Raw genomic sequence first — 18,587 nt, 5'->3', positions numbered from 1 at the left:
CGGGTGGAGTGGTGGTATTTTTTTGAGGTTTTGGGAAGGTTTGGGTTTGGGTCGAGATTTGTGGCATGGGTGCGGTTGCTGTATGTGGCACTAATATGACTTTGAGAAGCTTTGGCTTACACAGGGGTATGAGGCAGGGGTGCCTGCTGTTGTCATTGCTGTTTGCGCTGGCCATAGAGCCATTGGCGATGGCTCTTAGGGGGTCGCCGGAGTGGCAGGGGATTATATGGGGACAGAGAGAACATCAGGTGTCACTCTCTGCCGAATATCTCTTGCTATATGTTTTGGGTCCGCTGGAGAATAAGGGAAGGGTTATGGGCCTGCTGGGGACGTTTGGAGTGTTAAGTAATGGGTTCAGAGACATTGCAATTAGTTGTCTCATTTATGTTAAGTATCCATTAATTGACACTGATATGTAAAGGGGCTTCAGGTGGCCTCTGTCAGGTGGTGTGTTGTGAAGAGTTTTGTACAGAGGCCGTGGAAGTGAAATAAATGGTGTTTGGTGAAAAGGAACAAGAACTTTAGACTCTTCATTTCACAGCAACTAAAACGTCTAACAATGGTAGCAGAGGATGGTTGCTGTGCAAATGTGAAGGTTTGAAAGATACAACTTTTCCTGATCAAACCAAGGAGTGAGTGAGAAGGAAAAAAAAAGATACATGGCTGAACCCAGGATAAAGATGGCTGGATATGACTATCCTCCCTTATTTTCTGAAAGGGAATCGTACGACCAATGGAGAAGTGCAGTAGTTATGTGGACTAAAGTAACTGCTTTGGGAAAGAGAAAACAAGGCATGGCATTGGCTCTTTCTCTACCATATGGCAGTAAAATCCGAAACAAAGTGCTTTCTGGGCTGGAATTGGAAGAGTTAGACTCAGAAGAAGGTCTGGAGGCTTTATTACATTATATGGATAAGATTAATAAGAAAGAGGACTTGTTAAGTGCGTATGAAGCATGGTCGGATTTTGATAAGTTCCGGAAAATGGAGGATATCTCTATGGAAGACTACATAATGGAATTTGGCAGACTATATAAAAGGCTGCAGAAACACAATTTGGAATTTCCACAGTCTGTGTTGGCCTTTAGACTGTGCTAGAGTGAGCAACATGGATAGGCTCCTGGTTTTGACAGGAGTTCAGTTTACTGATAAGGATACCTTATTCAAACAGATGACAAAAGCTTTACAAAGGTTTCTGGGGAAACATTCGATTCCGATGGCTCTGATGACCCAAATAGGTCAGCCTGCAATAAGGCAGAATATGGAAGATACACTAGTAACAGGATGGCAAAATCGTATGGCTACGAACAGGCTCAAGACTATAGACGGAGACCGAGACAAGGAAATTATGAAGACAGAAACCCAGTTAGAACCTACAACAGGAAGATGAACCCCAGAAATGCACGGGGCATGATAAATCGATGTTTTCGATGTGACTCTCAATACCATTATGCTTTCAACTGTCCAACTCGTTATGATAGAGTGTTTGAAGCGACACATGACACGGAAGAGTCAGAAGAGGAAAAAGATAGTGACCAGAAAGAAGGCATTGTCCTATTGACAAGCAGTTTTACGCCGGTAATGAGGGTGTTGGTTGCAGAATCCTTCAACTGTGCTGTATTGGACAGTGGCTGCACATCTACTGTGTGTGGAGTTGACTGGTTAAAATGTTACCTGGACTCTTTGAATGCTGAAAATCGTAACAAGGTTAAGGAATTTGAAAGTTCCACAAGTTTCAGGTTTGGAGATGATAATACTCTGAAGTCGCTGAAAAGAGTGGTGATCCCTTGCAATATTGCCAGAGTGAATCATTTCATTAGCACGGATGTTGTATCAAGTGAGATACCTTTGCTTCTGAGCAGACCATCGATGAAGCAAGCACACATGAAATTGGATATGGCAACAGTTTTTGGAAACACTGTGGACTTACAATTTACACAGTCGGGACACTATTGTATTCCATTACTGACAAATAATTTTTCAAGTAGAGTGGTTAAGGATGTGTTAATGGCAGTTGAAAATGGGACTTTAGCAGATAAAAAGCTTGTGGTATTAAAACTACATAGGCAATTTGCACATCTGTCTCCTCGGAGGCTGAAAATGTATTAAAGGATGCAGGGGTAAGGGATGACGATTATACTAAACTGATAGAACAGGTTAGTGACCGCTGTGAAGTTTGTAGGAAGTACAGAAGGACACCAGGACGACCGATAGTAACCCTACCTTTGGCCAGGGATTTTAACGACATTGTGGCCATGGACCTTAAGATCTGGGATAAAGCAAATAATATATTTATTTTGCATTTTGTAGATTTAGCAACCAGATTTAGTCAATCAACGATTGTACGAAGTAAAGAAAAGAGAGTAATTCTGGATCAAATCGTGGAAAAATGGATAGGGACAGGAATGGGTCCACCGGCAAAATTCCTTAGGGACAATGGGGGAGAATTTGCTAATATTGCAGATGGTTGGGGGCTATAGTCCTTATCAATTAGTGTTTGGTAGAAATCCTAAAATTCCGTCCATTTTGGATGACCAGCCTCCAGCTTGGGAGGGGACTACAATTAGCTCTGGTTTTGCTGAACATTTAAATGCATTACATAGCAGTAGAAAAGCTTTTTGGGAAGCAGAAGTTTCTGAAAGAACTCGCAGAGCTTTAAGACATAACGTACGGCCATCAGATGCAGTTTTTCAGCAAGGAGACATGGTATACTATAAGAGAGACAATTCTAATGAATGGAAAGGCCCAGGGAAGATCATAGGCATAGATGGCAAAACAATTATTTTGCAACATGGTAATCAAACTGTTAGGGTCCATTCATCAAGGATAATGGGTACAGATTACAAATTTTCAAGTTTAGACAGAGCAGACAGACATGACGAGGAACCAGAGTCATCTGGTACGCATGAGTTACAGAACTATGAGGACCAATTAACTGATATAGACAGGGTTTCTGTGGAGGAACACAACACTTCTGGTGAATTAAAACAGGCCATTTTTCCAAAAGGGCAACTGCCAAAAGTCGGTACAAAAGTGACATACTTGCCTGAAGGGTCTAGTCAATGGAAGGATGCAACTGTTATTAGTAGAGCAGGGAAGGTCACTGGAAAGTATAAACATTGGTTGAATGTACAGCATTCAGGGGAAGGAGTCAAGACAATGGATTGGGAAAACAAAGTTCAAAAATGGAGGGCACAGAAACGCAGTGCCAGTTCAGATAGTACATCGGATAGTGAACAGGTCCGCAGGAAAAGGTAGAGAACTATTGAAAGGACATCCCACAGCAGAAGGGAAAGATCAAGCAGTAGCAGTACAGAACGAGATACCAGGCGGGAGAGGGGACGTAGTTTGTCAAGATCTCGGAACATGAGTAAGGCTACGAATACTAATAGGAGTAGAAGCCCACATGCACGTGAGATTTTGGTGGCTTCAAATAAATTAGATGAAAAAGTTATTAAAGAAGCTAAACAGCAAGAATTGCATAGTGAATTTGAGGTATACACGGAAGTACCAGATAGGGGACAAAGTGCTCTATCCCACAGATGGATTTGCACGGAAAAGGTTCTTCCGGATGGAATTTATGAGGCAAAGGCCAGGCTCGTGGCAAGGGGATTTGAAGAAAACGTAGAAGATCAGGGTTTAAGGGTAGATTCACCTACAGCAGGAAAGGTTATTTTAAAGATCTTCTTGGCTCTATTAGCCACAAAGGCATGGGAATGCAAATTTATAGATATAAAAGCTGCCTTTTTGCAGGGACATCAGCTCCAGAGAGACATTTTTCTCCGTCCTCCTGAAGAAGCAGCTAACACAGAAGGGGTACTCTGGAAGTTGAACAAATGTGTATATGGATTAAATGATGCATCTAGAGTCTGGTATTTTTCGGTAAGGTCAATTTTGTTAAAGTTATGCTGTTGCCAGTTGAAAGCAGATCCTGCAATGTTTTACTGGCACTATAAAGGAAATCTTTCTGGCATTTTTATGATGCATGTCGATGATTTTTTGTGGGGTGGGACTAGTGATTTTGAAGCTATTGTAATCTCTGGTTTGAGGAAAGAATTCAAGGTTGGAAGTCAGGCTTCCGGTGTATTTAAATATATTTAAATCGCCGAGCAGAAACTTATAGCCAAGTTCCGCACACATGAGTGCGGCCTCAACCGGGACCTGGGATTCATGTCACATTACATTCATCCCCCACCATCTGGCCTGCAAAATCCTACCAACTGTCCTGGCTTGAGACAATTCACACCTCTTTAACCTGGGGTTACCCCATCTCTGGATCTGTAAAGATTTAATCACCTGCTAATGCTCGCATTCCTAGCATTGTTTGGCATCTTTGAATTTGTCTATATATGTGTTTCTGGAACAGACCTCTTCATTCACCTGAGGAAGGAGCAGCGCTCCGAAAGCTAGTGACATCGAAACAAACCTGTTGGACTTTAACCTGGTGTTGTAAGACTTCGTACTTTAAATATATTGGACTGGAAATTGGACAGACTAAGTTAGGGGCAATTTTACGTCAGCAATCTTATTTGGAAAGCATCACCCCAATAGCAATTAGTCATGGCCGAGTTTCACAAAAAGACGCAATGGTTTCAAAGATAGAAAAAGAGCAACTGCGAAGTTTAATTGGGCAACTGAACTGGTTAGGTAGACAGACTAGACCGGACGTGAGTTTTGATGTCTTAGAGTTGAGTACAAAAATGAATGATCCCAAAGTGGAAGACATAATAAGAGCAAATAAAGCGTTGGCCAAACTAAAAATGCAGGAGTGTGTTTTGAAGTTCCGGGTTTTAGGTGACCTTAAGCACTTGAAACTCAGTTTATAGTGATGCGTCCTACGCAAATTTGTGATGGGGTTTCAAGCGCACGAGGTTTTATAATTTTCCTTTTGGGGAACAATGGTAAATGTTGCCCACTTGTGTGGGAAACAAAGAAAATAAGGAGAGTGGTAAAAAGCACTTTGGCTGCTGAGACGTTAAGCCTTGTAGAGGCGATGGATATGGGTTTTTATATAAGTATGATATTGACATAAATTTTGGGATTAGGGGATTTGGGTAATATACCTATTGACTGTCACATTGACAATAAATCCCTGTGGGAAAATGTGCACTCTACAAAAAGTGTCAATGAAAAGAGGTTACGGATAGACATCGCAAGTTTGAAGCAGCTGTTGGACAGAGGAAAAATAACAAAAATTAAATGGGTCGACAGGAGCTATCAACTGTCAGACTGTTTTACGAAAAGAGGGGCGAGTTCACAGAAACTTTTGGATATTGTTCATGAAGGGCGCTTTTTTCTGTGACTGTTTTTTTCTTTCTCGTCCAAACAAAAAAAAGGGGGGGACATCATGTGAGTGTTTTTGAGTTTCTTGAAATTTTGTTTTCACCTAATTATTTTTTTTTCTCCAAGGAAGGGGAGACTGTTAAGTAATGGGTTAAGAGACATTGCAATTAGTTGTCTCATTTATGTTAAGTATCCATTAATTGACACTGATATGTAAAGGGGCTTCAGGTGGCCTCTGTCAGGTGGTGTGTTGTTAAGAGTTTTGTGCAGAGGCTGTGGAAGTGAAATAAATGGTGTTTGGTGAAAAGGAACAAGAACTTTAGACTCTTCATTTCACAGCAACTAAAACATCTAACATGGAGGGTTCTGGGGATGCAAACTGAATGTAGGTAAAAGCAAGGTTTTCCCAGTGAATGAGCTGGGACAGCGGGCTAATTTAGGGGGGGGGGGGGGCCATTTACGGTAGCGAATGATAGTTTTAGGTATTTGGAGATTCAGGTAGCAAGGGAATGGACAGGGCTCCATAAGTGGAACTTAACAAATCTGGTGGAGGAAGCCAGGGAGGATCTTAAGAGGTGCACTTGACATTGGCAGGGAGGGTCCAAGTGGTGGTAAATTAGTTTTCAGCCGAGGGTCTTGTTTATGTTTCAGGCTCTCCCGATCTTTATACCAAAAGCCTTTTTCCGGAAATTGGACAAGATTATTTCGGACTTTGTGTGGGCGGGGAAGGTGCCGAGGGCGGGGAAGGTGCCGAGGGCCGGGAGGACCTTGGTACAGAGGTGGGCGGGCGGGGGCAGGTGGGGTGGAGGGGGCGGGGCATCAGAGTTGCTGAATCTGCTTCGTTATTATTGGGTGGCGAATGTGAATAAGGTGTGACAGTGATGGGAAAGAGAAGGGGTGGAGTGGGTTAGGAAGGAGAAGTAAGGGGTCTAGTTTGACAGCTATGGTTACGGCAGCGTTGCCAATGGCTCAGTGTAGGTAGTCAGGGAGCCAGGTGGTGCAGTTCACGGTGAAGATATGGAATCAATTGAGGGGGCATTTTAGGGTGGAGGTGATGTCTGTGTTAATGCCGCTGTGCGTGAATCATAGGTTTGAGCCTGGGGGGGGATGGACAGTGTATACAGGGAGGTGGAGGGAAGTGGTCAAGGTAAGGGATCTGTATTTGGAGGAAGGGTTCACCAGTCTGGAGGAGCTAAGGGAGAGGGCAGAGCTGTCAAGGGGGAGTAAGTTCAGGTATCTGCAGGTTAGTGACTTTGCGCGAAGGATCTGGCGGGGGCTCCCTAGGTTGCCGGGATACAGCCTGCTGGAGCGACTGCTGCTTCCGGTTGTGAAAGGGAAGGGAAGAATATACAGGTGGCTGGGGGAGCAGGGAGGCGAGCGGGTGGTAAGGTTCAAGGAGAAATGGGAAGCGGAGTTGGGAGGGGAGATCAATTGGGGAGTATGGAGTGAGGCACTGTGTAGGGTAAATGGGACCTCTTATGCAAGGATGAGCCTGATACAGTTTAAGGCAGAGCATAGGGTGCATATGACTCAGGCGAGAATGAGTGGGTTCTTTCAGGGGGTACAGATTAGTGTGACGTGTGGGCAGGGGCCAGCGAATCATGTTTTGGGGTTGCAAAAAATTGGGACGATTCTGGGCGGGAGTGTTCGCGTTCTTGTCCAGGATAGTGGAGGAGGCGGAGGTCCCGGACCCTTTGGTGCTGATATTTGGGGTTTCAGAGAAGCTGGAGCTCATGGAGAGGAGGAAGGCCGATGTCGTGGCCTTCGCCTCAGATATCATGGCGGCGAATTTATTTGGAGTGGCGGTCGGCATCGCCACCGGGGTGAGCGGCTTGGTTGGGTGACCTGTATGACTTCCTGCGCTTGGAGAAGATAAGACACGAGTTAAGGGGCTCTGCAGGGGGTTTTGAGAAAAGGTGGGGGATGTTTGAGGGCCATGTTTGAGGAGTTGTTCGTCAAACGAAAAAGCAGGGGTTGTTTTACTTATTCCACTATATATAGGTAATATATATTACATTTCACATCAATAAAGTCATTGCACAACTAACATGGGAGTCTTCCAGGAATGCTTACAACTCAAATGTACATTTCTCAAAGAAATATATAGATCTACAAGACAGAAACACGCTATTCAACCCATGAGCCTCCTCGTGCCGTATTTCATTGGGGACTCCAGATTCCACTGCACCGCTGAGTGTCAAGTGATGTTTAAAGGAACAAGTATATTTTGATTTAATCCGAACAAAGAATCATCACCCAGAGTGGGCAGAATTTTCCTAGCCAACAATGCCATTTCTTGAATACTTCTTTCACTTTTTGTTTGGGCTTCTTTTGACATTCTAATAAATTACATTTATAATTATGGATAGAAATTTAAGGTTGATCACAAAGTACAAATTAAGTCATCTATTAGGAAAGGCACTTTCTATAGCAGCGTTGCTGCAGCAGGGAATGGAGCACTACGCACTTTTCAATATTTCCCTTATGCAGTGTGTTGACATTGCCAGTGTGAATTTCTAAAATTGCAACCTTGATTTCGACCTTGTTACAACATTTATACAACATTTTTGTGGCAAACGGGTGAACCTTTACTCCATCGCTTTGACCTCTTGATATATTAAGAGATTTTTGTTGTCATTTTGCCAAGACTTTTGCCATTATTATTGGGATAAAACGATAGTGAAACGCTATATCCAGATTGCATGAATAACCAGATAGCAAGTTGGCTGCTGTGGAAAACAATTAAAGGGACAACAAAAAAAAAGTTGGGACCAAGGGCAACACAGCACTGAATACTTCAGGACTCTGGGCCAGCAACACCTAGGAGTTTTGGGGGGGGGGGGGGAGAGAGAATTGGTAAGGGCTCGTATCATAGTTCAACAACTCATTTTTGGAAATAATTTTTAATTGTGATCACAGAAAACATTCTCGTTGTTCACATCATATCATAGGATTCCTACAGTGCAGATGGAGGTCATTTGGACCACCGTGTCTGCATCAATCCCCCGAATGAGCACTTCAACTAGGCTCACTTACCCACCTCATCCCCGTGCATTGATCAATCCGCATGACCTGCACGTCTCTGGACACTAAGGGGCAATTTAGCATGGCCAATCCACCTGACCTGTATATCTATGGACTGTGGGAGAAAATCTGAGCACCCGGAGGAAACTCACGCAGACACAGGGACACCCAAGGTCGGAATCGAACGGCCTTGGCGCAGTGAGGCAGCAATTCTAACCACCATGCCACCCTCAGAGGACACCATATCAAGCATACGATTTCAGTTTCCATCAAGTATATAATCGATGGATCTGCCATTCCGTACAGCAGGGACTCACTTTAGGTACCTGGGGGTGCAGGTTGCCCGGAAGTTGGGGGAGGGGGCTCCTCAGGTACAACATTTCCAGTTTGGTGGGGAGAGGGAAAGCTGATCTGGCAAGGTGGGATGGTCTCCCTCTGTCACTGGTGGGTCGGGTACAGGCGGTTAAAATGAACGTGTTGCCGCGATTTCGGTTTATTTTTTAATGCTTGCCGATTTTCCTGCCAAAGGCTTTTTTCAGAGAGATTGAGGGAAGGATTACTTTGTTCATATGGGGAGGGAAGGTGGCCAGAGTTAGAAAGGTGCTGCTACAGAGGGGAAGGCAGGCAGGGGGTTTGGGTCTTCCGAACCTGATGTATTACTACTGGGCGGCGAATGTGGAGAAGGTGCGGAGCTGGGTCAGAGGGGTTGATTCCCAGTGGGTCAGAATGGAGGAGAGTTTGTGCATGGGGTCGGGATTGAATGCACTAGCGACAACGCCGCTCCCGATAGCCCCGGTGAAATAGTCAGGGAGTCCGGTAATAATAGCTTCATTGAGAATTTGGAAGTAGTTTCGCCAACACTTCGGGTTGGGGGCAGGGTCAAGGGAAATGCCGATTCGGGGGACCCACAGATTTGAGCCAGGGAGGTGGGATGGAAATTTTCGGAATAGGAGGAGAAGGGGATTAAGACACTAAAAGATTTGTTTCTTCGCGGTCGGTTTACAGGATTAAAGGAGCTGGAAGCGAAGTATGGGCTGGAGCTGTTTAGATACATGCAGGTTTGAGATTTTGCCAGAAAGGAGTTACAGAGCTTCCCGGTGGAGCCGGCCTCCACATTTCTGGAGGAGGTGCTGACGACAGGGGGACTGGAGAAGGGGGTAGTGTCAGCGGTTTATGGAGCTATTTTGGAAGAGGAGAAGGCACCACTGGAAGGGATCAAAGCAAAGTGGGAGGAAGAGTTGGGAGAGGATATGAAGCAGGGGTTCTGGTGTGAGATGCTCCGGACAGTGAATGCCTCCACCTTGTGCGCGAGGTTGGGACTGATACAGCTGAAGGTGGTAACACAGAGCACACCTCACGAGGGCGAGGATGAGCCGATTCTTTGAAGGAGTAGAAGATGTGTGTGAACGTTCATATGCTTTGGTCCTGTCCAAAGCTAGAGGATTACTGGAAGGAGGTTTTTAAGGTAATTTCTAAAGTGGTGCACGTGAAACTGGACCCGGGCCCCTGGGAGGCCATATTCGGGGTGTCGGACAAGCCAGGATTGGAAGTGGGTGCGGAGGCAGATGTTGTAGCCTTTGCCTCGTTGATCGCCCGAAGGCGGATCCTGATAGGTTGGAGAGCAACCTCTCCACCCTGTGCCCTGGCGTGGCAGGGGTACCTGTTGGAATTCTTGACTCTTGAGAAGGTTACGTTTGAACTGCGGGGAAGGATGGAGGGGTTCTACAATTCATGGGCATTATTCATTATTAACTTTCAATAACTGGGTAACATCGAACATTAGTTGGGGCGTGTGGGTGGGAGGGTTGGGGGGCTGTGTGTTAATGGCGACTATGGGTGATCCCTAATTCCCTTTTGTCATTTGTTTGTGAGAACATGCAGGCTAATGTTTGGGGTTTGGTGGGAGGATGGGATCGTTGTTATTGATATGAGGATTGACATTTTTGTTACTGATTATTGTTTATTGTTGGTGGGTGTAAATTTGGGAGCAAATGTGAAAAAGGAGAATAAAAAAAGATATATATTTTAAAAAGTATATAATCGGTGCAATAATCAGTGTATAGTTTAGCCATTCCTCTTATTTTTAAATTTGGTTACAATTTTTTTTTTTTTTAATAAATATTTTATTGAAAATCTTTGGTCAACCAACACAGTACATTGTGCATCCTTTACACAATATTATAACAGCACAAATAACAATGACCTATTTTATATAAGCAAAAAACAAAAAATGAATAAATATTAAATAACAAAAATGAAAACTAGCCCTAATTGGCAACTGCCTTGTCACAAGTTACACCCCCCCCGCCCCCCCCCCCCCCCCCCCCCCCCCCAAATCCTGGGCTGCTGCTGCTGCCTTCTTTTTCCCCTTCCATCTATCTATCCGCAAGGTATTCGACGAACGGTTGCCACCGCCTGGTGAACCCTTGAGCCGACCCCCTTAGGACGAACTTAATCCGCTCTAGCTTTATAAACCCCGCCATGTCATTTATCCAGGTCTCCACCCCCGGGGGCTTGGCTTCCTTCCACATTAGCAATATCCTGCGCCGGGCTACTAGGGACGCAAAGGCCAAAACATCGGCCTCTCTCGCCTCCTGCACTCCCGGCTCTTGTGCTACCCCAAATATAGCCAACCCCCAGCTTGGTTCGACCCGGACCCCCACTACTTTTGAAAGCACCTTTGTCACCCCCATCCAAAACCCCCGTAGTGCCGGGCATGACCAAAACATATGGGTATGATTCGCTGGGCTTCTCGAGCACCTCGCACACCTATCCTCCACCCCAAAAAATTTACTGAGCCGCGCTCCAGTCATATGCGCCCTGTGTAATACCTTAAACTGAATCAGGCTTAGCCTGGCACACGAGGACGACGAGTTTACCCTACTTAGGGCATCCGCCCACAGCCCCTCCTCGATCTCCTCCCCCAGCTCTTCTTCCCATTTCCCTTTTAGTTCATCTACCATAGTCTCCCCTTCGTCCCTCATTTCCCTATATATATCTGACACCTTACCATCCCCCACCCATGTCTTTGAGATCACTCTGTCCTGCACCTCTTGTGTCGGGAGCTGCGGAAAATCCCTCACCTGTTGCCTCGCAAAAGCCCTCAGTTGCATATACCTGAATGCATTCCCTTGGGGCAACCCATATTTCTCGGTCAGCGCTCCCAGACTCGCGAACTTCCCATCCACAAATAGATCTTTCAGTTGCGTTATTCCTGCTCTTTGCCACATTCCATATCCCCCATCCATTCCCCCCGGGGCAAACCTATGGTTGTTTCTTATCGGGGACCCCCCCAAAGCTCCAGTCTTTCCCCTATGCCGTCTCCACTGTCCCCAAATCTTCAGTGTAGCTACCACCACCGGGCTTGTGGTGTAGTTCCTCGGTGAGAACGGCAATGGGGCTGTCACCATAGCCTGCAGGCTAGTCCCCCTACAGGACGCCCTCTCTAATCTCTTCCACGCCGCTCCCTCCTCCTCTCCCATCCACTTACTCACCATTGAAATATTAGCGGCCCAATAGTACTCACTTAGGCTCGGTAGTGCCAGCCCCCCCCTATCCCTGCTACGCTGTAAGAATCCCTTCCTCACTCTCGGGGTCTTCCCGGCCCAAACAAAACCCATGATGCTCTTTTCAATCCTTTTAAAAAAAGCCTTCGTGATCACCACCGGGAGGCACTGAAACACAAAGAGGAATCTCGGGAGGACCACCATCTTAACCGCCTGCACCCTCCCTGCCATTGACAGGGCTACCATATCCCATCTCTTGAAATCTTCCTCCATCTGTTCCACCAACCGCGTTAAATTTAACCTGTGCAGTGTGCCCCAATTCTTAGCTATCTGGATCCCCAGGTAACGAAAGTCTCTTGTTACCTTCCTCAACGGTAGGTCCTCTATTTCTCTACTCTGCTCCCCAGGATGCACCACAAACAGCTCACTCTTCCCCATATTCAATTTATACCCTGAAAAATCCCCAAACTCCCCAAGTATCCGCATTATTTCTGGCATCCCCTCCGCCGGATCCGCCACATATAGTAGCAAATCGTCCGCATACAAAGATACCCGGTGTTCTTCTCCTCCCCTAAGTACTCCCCTCCACTTCTTGGAACCCCTCAGCGCTATCGCCAGGGGCTCAATCGCCAGTGCAAACAGTAATGGGGACAGAGGGCATCCCTGCCTTGTCCCTCTATGGAGCCGAAAATATGCCGATCCCCGTCCATTCGTGGCCACACTCGCCACTGGGGCCCTATACAATAGCTGCACCCATCTAACATACCCCTCTCCAAAACAAAATCTCCTCAACACCTCCCAAAAATAATCCCATTCCACTCTATCAAATGCTTTCTCGGCATCCATCGCCACTACTATCTCTGTTTCACCCTCTGGTGGGGCCATCATCATTACCCCTAACAGCTTCCGTATATTCGTGTTCAGCTGTCTCCCCTTCACAAACCCAGTTTGGTCCTCGTGAACCACCCCCGGGACACATTCCTCTATTCTCATTGCCATTACCTTGGCCAGGACCTTGGCATCCACATTTAGGAGGGAAATTGGTCTGTAGGACCCGCATTGTAGCGGGTCCTTTTCCTTCTTTAAGAGAAGCGATATCGTTGCTTCAGACATAGTCGGGGGCAGTTGTCCCCTTTCCTTTGCCTCATTAAAGGTCCTCGTCAGTACCGGGGCGAGCAAATCCAAATATTTTCTATAAAATTCGACTGGGAATCCATCCGGTCCCGGGGCCTTTCCCGTCTGCATGCTCCTAATTCCTTTCACCACTTCTTCTACCTCGATCTGTGCTCCCAGTCCCACCCTTTCCTGCTCTTTCACCTTGGGAATTTCCAGCCGATCCAAAAAGTCCATCATTCTCTCCCTCCCATCCGGGGGTTGAGCTTCATATAATTTTTTTATAAAATGTCTTGAACACTTCATTCACTCTCTCCGCTCCCCGCTCCATCTCTCCTTCCTCGTCCCTCACTCCCCCTATTTCCCTCGCTGCTCCCCTTTTCCTCAATTGGTGTGCCAGCAACCTGCCTTCTCCCCATATTCATACTGTACACCCTGTGCCTTCCTCCATTGTGCCTCTGCAGTGCCTGTAGTCAGCAAGTCAAATTCCACATGCAGCCTTTGCCTTTCCCTGTACAATCCCTCCTCCGGTGCTTCCGCATATTGTCTGTCCACCCTCAAAAGTTCTTGCAGCAACCGCTCCCGTTCCTTACTCTCCTGCTTCCCTTTATGTGCCCTTATTGATATCAGCTCCCCCCTAACCACCGCCTTCAACGCCTCCCAGACCACTCCCACCTGGACCTCCCCATTGTCATTGAGTTCCAAGTACTTTTCAATACATCCCCTCACCCTTAGACACACCCCCTCATCCGCCATTAGTCCCATGTCCATTCTCCAGGGTGGGCGCCCTCCTGTTTCCTCCCCTATCTCCAAGTCCACCCAGTGTGGGGCGTGATCCGAAATGGCTATAGCCGTATACTCCGTTCCCCTCACCTTCGGGATCAATGCCCTACCCAGCACGAAAAAGTCTATGCGCGAATAGACTTTATGGACATAGGAGAAAAACGAGAACTCCTTACTCCTAGGTCTACTGAATCTCCACGGGTCCACACCTCCCATCTGCTCCATAAAATCCTTAAGCACCTTGGCTGCTGCCGGCCTCCTTCCAGTCCTGGACTTCGACCTATCCAGCCCTGGTTCCAACACCGTGTTAAAGTCTCCCCCCATTATCAGCTTTCCCGTCTCCAGGTCCGGAATGCGTCCTAGCATCCGCCTCATAAAATTGGCATCGTCCCAGTTCGGGGCATACACGTTTACCAAAACCACCGTCTCTCCCTGTAGTTTGCCACTCACCATCACGTATCTACCCCCGTTATCCGCCACTATAGTCTTTGCCTCGAACATAACCCGCTTCCCCACTAATATAGCCACCCCCCTGTTTTTCGCATCTAGCCCCGAATGGAACACCTGCCCCACCCACCCTTTGCGCAGCCTAACCTGGTCTATCAGTTTCAGGTGCGTTTCCTGTAACATAACCACACCTGCTTTAAGTTTCTTAAGGTGTGCGAGTACCCGTGCCCTCTTTATCGGCCCGTTGAGCCCTCTCACGTTCCACGTGATCAGCCGAGTTGGGGGGCTTCCCACCCCCCCCCCCCCTTGCCGATTAGCCATCATCTTTTTCCAGCTTCTCACCCAGTTCCCACGCAGCTGTATCTCCCCCAGGCGGTGCCCCCCCGCCCATCTATTCCCGTACCCGCTCCCCCCTTTCCCCAGCAGCAGCAACCCAGTAATTCCCCCCTCCCACCCCCCCCCCCCCCCCCGCTAGACCCCCCACTAGCGTAATTACTCCCCCCATGTTGCTCCCAGAAGTCAGCAAACTCTGGCTGACCTCGGCTTCCCCCCGTGACCACGGCTCGCACCGTGCAACGCCCCCTCCTTCCTGCTTCTCTATTCCCGCCATAATTATCATAGCGCGGGAGCCAAGCCCGCGCTTCTCCCTTGGCCCCGCCCCCCATGGCCAACGCCCCATCTCCTCTCCCTCCCCACCTCCCCCCATTACCCCCTGTGGGAGAGAGAAAAGTTACCACACCGCAGGATTAGAACATAAAACCCCTCTTCGCCCCCCCCATTCGCCCCACCACTTTGTCCAAACGTTCTTTTTAATAATCCACTCATTCCAGTTTTTCTTCTACAATAAAAGTCCACGCTTCATCCGCCGTCTCAAAGTAGTGGTGCCTCCCTTGATATGTGACCCACAGTCTTGCCGGTTGCAGCATTCCAAATTTTATCTTCCTTTTATGAAGCACCGCCTTGGCCCGATTAAAGCTCGCCCTCCTTCTCGCCACCTCCGCACTCCAGTCTTGATAAACGCGGATCACCGCGTTCTCCCATTTACTGCTCCGAGTTTTCTTCGCCCATCTAAGGACCATTTCTCTATCCTTAAAACGGAGGAATCTCACCACTATGGCTCTGGGAGTTTCTCCTGCTCTCGGCCCTCGCGCCATAACTCGGTATGCTCCCTCCACCTCCAACGGACCCGCCGGGGCCTCCGCTCCCATTAACGAGTGCAGCATCGTGCTCACATATGCCCCGACGTCCGCACCCTCCACACCTTCAGGAAGACCAAGAATCCTCAGGTTGTTCCTCCTTGCGTTATTTTCCAGTGCCTCCAACCTCTCCACACATCGTTTCTGATGTGCCTCCTGTATCTCCGTTTTCACCACCAGGCCCTGTATATCGTCCTCATTCTCGGCTGCCTTCGCCTTCACGACCCGAAGCTCCCGCTCCTGGGTCTTTTGTTCCTCCTTTAGCCCTTCAATCGCCTGTAGTATCGGGGCCAACAGCTCTTTCTTCATTTCCTTTTTTATCTCTTCCACGCAGCATTTCAAGAACTCTTGTTGTTCAGGGCCCCATGTGAAACTGCCACCTTCCGACGCCATCTTGGTTTTTGCTTGCCTTCCTTGCCGCTGTTCCAAAGGATCCGCTGCAATCCGGCCACTTTCCTCTCCTTTTTCCATCCGTGTCCAGGGGGAATTCCCTTCTGGTTTACCGCACGGTGTTTTTAGCCGTTAAAATTGCCGTTGGGGCTCCTATCAAGAGCCCAAAAGTCCGTTTCACCGGGAGCTGCCGAAACGTGCGACTCAGCTGGTCATCGCCGCACCCGGAAGTCAAAATTTGGTTACAATTAACTGACATGGACATGTTCACCAGTATTGCTACTACAAGAGTTAACTAACTTTTATTATCTCCTAGCACAGATGAAGTATTAAAAGTGTAATGTAAGAACTTCCTAATTTTTCAAAAAATACCTACAGATTTGGTAAAGCTCTTCAACCAGCTTGGTAATGGATCTCCACACCACTGCTCATCCCACAACAGAAAGATATCGAATTTACCTTCTCCTTGTCTTTTTTGATGATGGCACATTTCTTCCCCAGTTCATCTAGCCTCCTATCCAACCAATCCTTTCGTCTCTGATTGCTCTGATCGGCATCAGATTGGCACTTCTCTGCACAGCCACAGATAATCATTTGGAATTGAGAAAAATAATAATTTAGAGGCATTTAAACTCAAGACAATATCTTATTCAGCAAAATGATAGGTATCAAAACCTTACCCAATGAATCTCTGATCAATCATGAACAATTCATGCGCGCTACAGACCACAACATTTTGAAGTTCGACTTTGCATTGAATTAAAATTTATTTCAAGTATTGAAAGCCAAAATTAATATCAAATATTTACCACACTACACTTTCCTTTCATACCAATTCATTTAACACTTGTGAGATAGCAATGCAAGTCGGTCAGTAAAGAGCATTCTCCCTTCCCATGTGTGTGTGTGTGTGTGTGTATGGTGGGAAAAAGCTCCGACAAAATTTCAAAAAATTACATAACTTCCAACACCGATTTGCCTTTTAAAATTCTGTGCTGGCTGCCCTCAATTAATTAATACATTTGCAAATGCTTGGTAATTTTATCTGATTCTCATCTCCAGCATGACCACTGTATGATACAAATTTCAAATTATTTTCCTCCCAAAGAGAAAACACTTACTCAATCTATGATTCACTTGATAATCCAGACTGAACTTTGTTACATCAGAGTTAATGGCTTTCTCAGTGCCCAGTCTTACCAGATTCACATCTCCACAGTTACCTGAAGAGAAAAAGCATTGAATTATTAACCCACTTTTTGTGAAATTCTATGGTATTAACTGTACAAGCTCACAACTTGTCAGCAGTAATTAAATACCGCAGCCACTTTACTTTTTAAATATTGCATGATTATTAGGCATTTGCACATTAAAATAACAGTTCCATATCTTTAAACGGGGTGCACTCAGCTAGTCTGGTGATTAGAAACGTCACAATAAAATGTTTGCTGCGTGTAATTAAATTTTCAAAATGTTTTTATTTAGTGGGAGGAAGGGAAAGAGTGAGGAGATCCTCATGGCGCGTTATATCATTCCTATTTAATATGAAATGGGCCTACATGCTACCTAGTAGATAATCAATCACTACCACTTAATGATGGCAAGTCAAATTTCAATTTGTTGAATACCATTTTGGATTTTTAAAATAATTATGATTTGGAAATTGAATTGCACCAAATTAACTTTTTGTTTTAAAAAAAAGAGCAAACGGTATACCTAGTGCATTATTCTTATCTTTGCACTTTGACTTAAAATCAACAATGATTTTCTTCATGAGGTCGTCAATGGCGGCGTTTGATGGTGCACACACAAGAATCCTGGTTCGTTTGGTTCGAATGTTCCTGCTGTCATATGGCTTAACATTCTCTTGTTCCTAGATTTGGAAGGTACAAAGAAACATAAGGAGGTAGTGGTAGTATATCTGAAAAATACTTCCCATCTTATTGCCTTTTCAACAAAATTATTTGAAAGGTTATACTGGCACCTATTGAAATATTAGGAGATTTTATTTTCAGAGAGGCAAAAGAATAAAATATATACCTCTGAAGAATGCAACAGCTTTTATTAATATATATTTCCAGAAGCATAAAGCTTCAGAAGGGTGGGACTGACTACCCTCAACAAGCAATTATAAGCCATTTTCCTAATGCTGAATGTGTGTGTTATCTGAAAGATTAGTTAAATCAGGGAGCGACCAAACACATTGCTAGAACCATTACATGATGCACAGTGAAATTCTAACCTCTTGAACAGAAAGACAGACTTGCATTTGCATAGCACTTTTTAATACCACTGGCTATCTCAAAATGATCTACAGGCGATGAAAGCAAGAAGTATAATCACTGTTGTAATGTAGGAAACACCGGTAACTTACTCACAGCAAACAGTAATTTGCTAATAACCAGATGGACATCAGAGAAAACTTCCCTATTATTTGAAATAGTGTTATGGCATCTTTTGCATCTGTCCAAGCAGAAAAATGGGAGCTGTTTAACATCTCATCTGAAAGATGGCACTTTTGACGGGTGTGCCGGGTATCAGCATTGGTTTTGTGCTCAAGCCTGGGTTTGAACCCAAAACACACGAGCCACACAGACAAAGAGTGCTACCAAATAATCTACAGCTGAAATGCATTAAAAGCATTGGGTGGAGGGACCAGAGGCCAGGTGTCTTTTGTGTCCTCCAGCTGAAGAATGAGGAGACAAAACTAATCCATTCTAAATGGAAATGAAGAGTAAAAGTAGAATTATATTTACTTCTTGTTGCTTCTCCCAGACTTTTGTCTACATTCTGCCACACCAGGATCTCATCAGGTCCCAAGATATTGGATTAACATTACTTTCAAC

General features: G+C 46.0%; 1 protein-coding gene across 5 annotated transcripts in view; it reads right to left on the bottom strand.

The window, feature by feature from the left end:
* Nucleotides 1-18,587, bottom strand: part of setx (senataxin) — a 124,883-nt gene that overhangs the window by 25,279 nt on the left and 81,017 nt on the right. For all 5 annotated transcript variants that reach the window (XM_072488595.1, XM_072488597.1, XM_072488593.1 and 2 more), the window contains 3 exons: nucleotides 17,458-17,614; nucleotides 16,863-16,964; nucleotides 16,201-16,313 (listed from right to left, as the gene is read on the bottom strand). In XM_072488595.1, coding sequence (XP_072344696.1) covers nucleotides 16,201-16,313; nucleotides 16,863-16,964; nucleotides 17,458-17,614 — 372 coding nt within the window. The remainder of the gene's footprint in view (nucleotides 1-16,200; nucleotides 16,314-16,862; nucleotides 16,965-17,457; nucleotides 17,615-18,587) is intronic.

Source organism: Scyliorhinus torazame, chromosome 22 (assembly GCF_047496885.1).
Source record: "Scyliorhinus torazame isolate Kashiwa2021f chromosome 22, sScyTor2.1, whole genome shotgun sequence".
NCBI lineage: Eukaryota > Metazoa > Chordata > Chondrichthyes > Carcharhiniformes > Scyliorhinidae > Scyliorhinus > Scyliorhinus torazame.
This window is presented reverse-complemented; position numbering and strand designations above follow the sequence as displayed.